The following is a 7,547-nucleotide window of genomic DNA, read 5'->3' as shown; positions in this document are numbered from 1 at the left end:
ACTAGTTGTGAAGATATACTCCATTTATTTTGGGTAAGGCATTTTGGGCAGGAGACAGAAAAGCTTTGCCTCGAGATGAAGAGGTTAGAAATAAGACAGAATTGTCCAATGTATTTTACATTATAAGTATTTAACTATGAAGTCAAAATTTGAGAGAATCCTCTGTATCATAGTTGTTATGTGTGTTATGTCTGTTAGGAAGCAGGACAGCTCAAAAACTACTAAACTGAATTTTGTAACATTGGGTGAAAGGCTGAGAGTGATGAACATTTTTGGTGTGGATAGCACTGCTGTGTTGCTATTTGAAAAAGCACTTAACATTTTTCATTTTATTCCCACAACAATTCAAGCAGAATGTTTACTATTCCATTTCATGCCTAGTTATTGAATTCAGAGATAAATTCATACCAGCGCAAATGTACACCACTATAATCATGTGTAAATATAAAGGAGGAAATAAAACATTCTGAGGTGACCTGCAGTGAGAAGCAGCTAAACAGGAAGGACAGGAATGTTTCAGTATCTTTCTATCTAAGAGCAAACAGAAAGTAACTCGTAGAGTGAACAGAGCTGCTCTCAAGAGCTGTACGCAGTAGATGTGACTCTTGATCCTGATACTGCAAATCTCTACCTCATCCTGTCCGATGATGGCAAAAAAGTACATTGTGGCGATGTTAGGAAGAATTTCCCAGACAACCCAAAGAGACTGTCCTCTTGTGCAGTCTTAGGAAAGCAGAGTTTCTCTTCAGGAAGATTTTACTATGAGGTTCAGGTTGAAGGGAAAACTAAATGGGACTTAGGAGTGGCCAGAGAGTCGATCAGCAGAAAGGGAGAGAACACACTGTGCCCTGAGAATGGGTACTGGGCTGTTTGGTTAAGAAATGAAAATGAATACAGAGCTCTTTCTGGCCCTTCTGTCCGTCTCTCTTTGAAGTCAAAGCCGAAGAGGGTTGGTGTGTTTGTGGATTACGAGGAGGGTCTGGTCTTCTTTTATGATGTAGGTGCTGCAGCTCTCATCTACTCCTTCAATGGCTGCAACTTCACTGAGAAACTCTATCCATACTTCAGTCCATGTCCAAATGATGGTGGGAAAAACTCTGCCCCTCTGATCATCTGTCCCAGTAGTAACACACATTAGACTAATCATTAGACTATAGGGCAGGGGACTCTCAGTATTTTCTCATCACACACACAGACAATGAATGTAAAACATTATAATGTTGTGTTAGCTTATTTACCATTCCTCTCTTCCTCTACTGTTCTTTCATTGCTCAGTCCTTCCCACCCATCTTCCAAACTGCCCCCACCCCTCCCCACCCTCCACCCCCATCACACTTCACCCCTCCCTCCTTGCTCGATTCCTTCTGTCACCTTGCGTCCTCTGCTTCTTCTGCCGCTCCCACTGTCTTTGCTCTTTCCCACCGGTCCTCCCTCCTTTCTCCATTTCTCCATCCCTCCTGTCAGGTTTCTCTTGCCTCCCCCCTCCTTCCATTTTGTCTCTCCTTTCTCTTCCCTTTCTCCCCTCTATGGCAACATCAGGGTGTTGATGCAAAAGCAGCGGAGCAAAGTAGAGAAGGGATAGAGTGGGGATTGGTATCAGATGTTTTGCTGTTATCTGAGAGGGACAGGAAGGACTGTTCTGCTCTCTCAACCTTCGTCAACGTCCTTGGCTGAGGAAATGACAGTGGGGGACGCCTGGCCATTGGATTTAAACAACTGTCTGGATAAACCGGGGTTGCTCAAGCTTCCTTGGACGTCACTCTTAAAGGCGTTCTAGATGCAGTTTGGAAAAATCAAGGACAAGATTCTGGTTTTCTTTAATTCTCACAAGAACTTTCAATATATTTCTTTGCCAAATCTGCTAATGTTTAATGGTAATAATAAGTTTAAAAAAAAAAGACTGTAGATATGTTGATTTATGTGCTATTTTGTGTTTCCATGCCGAGATGTGATGCTTGCACATTTATATCACAAGTGTGTCTCTAATACTGACCTGACTAATGGATTTTAAAATTGTTTTATGTTCTTTTTTCTGACCCATAACAGACAAATAAAGTGTACTGCATTGAAATTGCGGATCTATAAGAACACGAGACAAGACAAAACCCTGCATTGCTTTCATATACTGATGTTGCTGCAGAACAATCACAGTCTTTAACCTCTGGTTGACATCTTGCTCAAGGGCAACTGTTGCTTAGGGGATGCCTCCAGCCTCAACTCTCTGTAACCTCCAGGCTACCTAGGAAATGCCTGATCATTAGAAAACGAGGTGAACCTGACATGGCAGGGTCACAGCTGGATGTGGATGTGTGATTCAGGAAGTCACACTGACAGGTCTAATAAGCTGCTATGCTGGAAGAAGACTCTGCATCCCCCTCTAATGGTGGCTAAGCTGTCTTACAGTGAACCAAATATTTTCAGACAATGAAAAATCTTGCAAGTGATCCCTGTTGGTGGTTTTATCACTTGAAATGCCAAACAATATTTGTTTTTGTTCACGCATTCAAATGAGATTTGGTGATTTAACCAACGCTAGCTAATTAAGGCCAATATATAATTACTGGAGTCAGCATACGTGAATTTTAATACTCATATACATTCACCATTTTTCAAAGTTTTTTCTTTTTTCCAATTCTTATTTTCACTGTTATTAATAACACACTAGTCTGTAGTCAGTACAGGTTAGAGATGCCACTCTGCATTTCACATCAGACACTGGTATGACAAATGACACCTTTGAATTCTTAGGTACAGAAAGTAGATCTTTGAAACAAAAAGCAAATAAAAGTGAAAACTTACTTTGAGTTTATTAGGTACACCTAGCTAAACCTAATGCAACCTAAAACAACCTGATGAAGGTCATGACTGAACTTTGTTGACGTACTGACTAAACTTTAGGATCATTTTAGAGGATGAACTGTTTTGCACCATAGAGAAAGGTATTTTTCTTATTTATCTCCCTCACTGGTATAAATAGGGTAGACAAAATAATGGAAACACCTGCTAATATAATGCAAAACAATTCAACAGCACTAACAACTGCAGCCTTCAAAATGACCATCAAGGTGAAACAACACCTCTCTAAAAGAGTTTCAGCACAACCTAAACATTGTAACCTTAATGAATGAATTTATTGCAGGACTGCTGCATAAGATGGCATTAGTTTTAGCTAGGTGCACCCTGTGTGTATTCAGTTTTAAAATTCAAAATGGCTTCAACAGACTGCTTCAAGGCCACTCTGGTGTTAAAAATTTGTTTTATACTTTTGACCACCATCTATAATTGCATTAAATGAAAGGAAAGAAATAAGACTTTTTTTTTTTTACCTGTTATCTAGTATGTATACGTTTATCAGATCAAATTTGTTGCCATAGCCAAGAAAAAAAGCATATGACATAAAAATTAATTAAACAAGACCAAGCAAACTAAATTAAATCTGACTTAAATCTATAAAATCCTAAACCAATTCTCTTTCTCCATCATACGCTATGATTTCATTCCATGTATCAGTGTTGTTTCAATCTGTTTTCATTTTACAGATCTTATTGCTGTTCAGTTATTTTTCTGCCGTTTTGTTTCTTGGGATTTTATCTAGATTCTTTTCTCCAATCCTGCTGCTGAGTCTTGGCCTGGATGTGGACTTGAATCTCAGACTTGCTTTGACCTCAGCAATAATTCTTAATAATTTGCATAATAATACCTTGAGCATATTTTGGTCTAGATTTTATCAATGTTATAACTCTCTGTAGTAAATATGGAATGAATAATGAATGCTATATACAGTCGCTACAGACACTGAGGTGTGTTACACCAAACATAGACAGAAGACCACAGGATGTCATTTGTTTTTATTGTGTTATGTTACATGTGACCATAAACTTCTAAGAAGTTATAGTTGCCATGGAAATACAGTGAATATATTCAGGTACTCAGATAGGAAAAAGGGTGTGTGTGTGTGTGTGTGTATTTGTGTGTGTGATGGTGGTGGTGGAGGGGATTGTGGGGCAGTTGTCAGTTGACAGTGTGCACAAGTTGAGGACAGTTGCTTGTGTATGATGTCAAGTAACGAGTGGAATAAAACCAACTGTGTGTGATTTTAAAATCACTTTTGAAAAACATTAAACAAGGAAAGAGAACAGTGATCTAACGCTACAAGCAGAAAAAAAAGAAAACATAAACCCACATACAAAAGAGTCATAAATAAAATGTATTATTTTACAGACACAGCAACAACAAACAGACAGCGGAGATGTTAATTTCCCTCTGAATTTGGTGTGTGAGAGAGTGAGGGAGAGACAAGGACAACAATGGAGAGGAGAGGTCTCTCTCCCTCCCTCTCTCCTGTGGCAGGAATCAGCATCCGGAAGCCTACAGGTGCGTTACTATGGTGACACTTCAGGAGAGGAGGCAGGAGGTGGGTGGGGTGGCGAGCTGTGGAGCCGGAGTCAGACTCATTTCTAAGGCTTCATATGGCACATCTGCTCTAAAACACTACAGTGACTGCAGGTGCAGCTGCAGCCAGAGTCCTGGAGTCCCAGTCCAAGTGCTGCAGGGAGGAGGGAGGGCCCTCTGCTTTTAATCCAGGTCATTCCCTTCACCATTCACATACTTTAAGACTTGGACTCTGGCTACATCTGTATGCACCACACCACACCCCCCAATCATCCCTGCCATCCTCCTATCAACTCTGCTAAACCCCCTCCCTACCCCCTCCCCAGTCAGACTCTAGAAGGCACTGGTATATACTTATTTCTCCACATTCTAATATCTGGATTCTCTATTTAAGATGAGCGATTGAGGCAATGAGGATACACGAAAACACACGTACAGATACACACGGGCCAGCCGGGTAACTTACGGGGGGTACAGCTGGCTCCCGATGATGCTACCAGTTTTTCTTTATACCTGTGTTAGCGTTACAAAGCTTTCATCGCTTAACAGTCTGCTGATGGCGGAGGCAATCGGATATGTAAACGTTGACAAGGCTAACATAATGACAGGCGAAGAGATACAAAATCAATGCTCCAATATGGTCCATAAGTGGGTTAGATCTTTTTGAATGGCCTCAGTTAGCAGTTACTTGCTACAGTTACTTACTCTGAAGAAAACCCTGATAAGACTGTGGTATAAAGGTCAGGTATGAGTACTAGTATGCTGCCTCCATGCATCCATGGCCGATACTGAAAACATACACAGCTAAAGGTCAGTGCCAACTAAATGTTCAGTATCAACCTAAACCACTGGGACCTTAACTTTGTCAGTCCTCATGAGCAACTACTATGTGGGCTGTTTAATTCTGGACTCCATTTGTCTTCTTGCGTACTGTGCAACTCATCTAGCATACTGTTTGTTTCAAAAATTTAAAACTACCTTAGTCTTCATAAGCCACAGTCCTCATAAGGTTGTACATTTTCAGGGTATGATGTTTAAATTTTCAAAAAGTGCAAGTAAGTACTGCTGAATCAACAGAAGCATCTTGAGGCCATCTGGATACATTTTCAACTGGAATCTAATTGTGTACCCCACTAATTTGTTTTTTTTTTGTTGTTGTTGTTGTTGTTTTTTTTTTTTTAACCTATGTCCATGTGTATCTACAGAGCAGTGGACACAAAGACACACAAAGTTGAGAAGACTGGCTTGTGCACAGAGCGCAGGAGTGTCTGTATTGCGAACCTTGGTGTTGTTGAAACGCCACGCGCTACTCGCGAGGAACGAGCCGTCCCATTGGATATTTACACAGTGAACAGGGCCGACTCCTACTCTACACACTGAGTTTGGCTGGTACTTGAGTACATTTGGAATGGTATACTATGGTGATAGTAGTAAGTAGAAAAAGTCTATCTTCTCCTCTCAATTGTAGCTTACTAAAGTATCTATCTCTAGTTTTCTTGGTTAACATCGGAGGCGCAAAAGCACTGGAAGCGATGATTGATGCTCTATGAGCGTGGCATTGATTTTTGTCAACTGTCAGACTAAGTGCATTCCCTAATCAATTCGTTTAACATGTCATTAGGTCTAAGACTGCATCACTTAGCTGTGGTGACTCCATGTCTTGCCTTGCTGAGGCCAACTTCTCACTACAAACACTCTGACATAGTCCCTTACCTGTAACTAGGGCAGTGGTCACTGAAGCTCATTAAAAATCACTAAAATCATCTTCTTTCATCCTCCTCAGAGCAGAAATGTAAAAGTATTGTGATACAAACATTTCCAGTGCATTTGTGCCTTGAAACAAAATACTGTACATAGGGCTAATGTCCTAACCACACTCCTGTCTGTACATGCTACCTACAGTATACAATGACGTTGTGTCAAACATCTGACTTTTTTTTTTTTTTAAACATTGACTCTGTATACAAAAGGTAAAGTTTTATTATACAGCAGAAATTATAGCTTCTGTTCCTTTTGACAATATCACTTGTGTTATTTATCTTTCTTGTCCGTTTCCACATGTTCAAAAACCCAGCCGATATGAAAGTGTGTGATAATAAAAAAATAAAACTCACATAGATTTGGACCACTTTGTTTTTTTTCTCCCTTATCAATGTTTTTTCCCCCAATCAGACCCCTATTCACAAAGGACACACCAAGCAAAGAAACAAAACAATAAAAAAAACATTAAAATTAAAGGTTGTTTTTTTTTTTTTTTTTTATCTGTGTTACCATCTGAGTCATGGTACTCATCTCCATGTTAAAAGGTTCCCTGTTGTTTGAGGTGAAATGTGAATCAACAGAGTAGTTCCACTCCATCGGGAAAAAAAAAAAAACAAAAAAAACACAAAGAACAGCTAAAAAATGGCTGCTGCCTCTTACATCAAGGCAAATCAATGAGCTCCAGAGTGGCAGCCGAGACTTCACCACACCAAAATCTCACCTCCATCAACTTCTCCTTATCACCGCTCCTCTCCGCTTTGAAATCTGTGGATCTCTCAAGAGTTTTGGAATGGACTGGTTAAAAATAAATAAAGAGTTTTAAAAAGTCTCTTTTTGTGTTGAAATCTCCACTTTTCTGGACATGTGCAGTTGGATTTAATAAAGACAGAGACAGAGAGTTGGAGGAGACTGTTGTCGTCACTTATCGTGAAAGGTCAAAGTTTGTGTCTCTTAGTACCCCATTGTGACGCCTAAGGCTCAGAGAGTGTGAGAATACATGTGTGTATATATATCTGTGTGTGTGTGTGTGTGTGTGTGTGTAAGGGCATCACTCTCTCTCTGGGATATGGCTGCTACTTAAAAACATAGTTGATCAGGACCTGAAGGAGGATGAGAAAAACAATGATGACGTAGTCGCGCTGTTGGAGGAAGGAGCCGCTCTCCACCCGGCTTGCCTCACGACTCCGCAGCACACTGATGCTCCTGAAAACACAGAGAAATTATGTGTAGGTGCTCCAAAGGTAAGCACTGTATTCTTCTCATGGCAAGGTGAGGCTGATGCCCTCACCTGTTAATGTCCTCCTGCGTCTGCTTTATAGATTCAATGGCACTTTGAAGTTCACTGAGGTCAGCTCCTTTTTTCCTCAGCCGACTGTTATGCTTGCTTTTGTGTC

General features: G+C 40.4%; 2 protein-coding genes across 13 annotated transcripts in view; one reads left to right on the top strand and one right to left on the bottom strand.

Annotated features, from left to right (window-relative positions):
- The first annotated feature begins 75 nt into the window (after nt 1-75).
- LOC108897435 (E3 ubiquitin-protein ligase TRIM21-like) lies at nt 76-2,080 on the top strand. The gene is made up of 3 exons (XM_051077878.1): nt 76-83; nt 199-235; nt 584-2,080. Exons 1-3 carry the CDS (start codon nt 76-78, stop codon nt 1,136-1,138), a joined length of 600 nt encoding a protein of 199 aa, XP_050933835.1. The 3' UTR covers nt 1,139-2,080.
- Nucleotides 2,081-3,833: 1,753 nt separating this feature from the next.
- Nucleotides 3,834-7,547, bottom strand: part of osbpl8 (oxysterol binding protein-like 8) — a 79,717-nt gene continuing 76,003 nt past the window's right edge. For all 12 annotated transcript variants that reach the window (XM_018697091.2, XM_051077784.1, XM_051077785.1 and 9 more), the window contains 2 exons: nt 7,442-7,547; nt 3,834-7,356 (listed from right to left, as the gene is read on the bottom strand). In XM_018697091.2, the coding sequence (XP_018552607.1) occupies nt 7,227-7,356; nt 7,442-7,547 (236 nt within the window). In that variant the 3' untranslated portion in view covers nt 3,834-7,226. The remainder of the gene's footprint in view (nt 7,357-7,441) is intronic.

Source organism: Lates calcarifer, linkage group LG18 (assembly GCF_001640805.2).
Source record: "Lates calcarifer isolate ASB-BC8 linkage group LG18, TLL_Latcal_v3, whole genome shotgun sequence".
NCBI classification, from domain to species: Eukaryota; Metazoa; Chordata; class Actinopteri; family Centropomidae; genus Lates; species Lates calcarifer.
This window is presented reverse-complemented; position numbering and strand designations above follow the sequence as displayed.

What these genes read in the sequence shown, in the direction of transcription:
- LOC108897435 (XM_051077878.1), top strand. An exon ending in AAACTACTAAACTGAATTTT is followed by an intron (nt 236 to 583) that starts GTAACATTGGGT and finishes TGCTCTCAAGAG; the next exon opens with CTGTACGCAGTAGATGTGAC.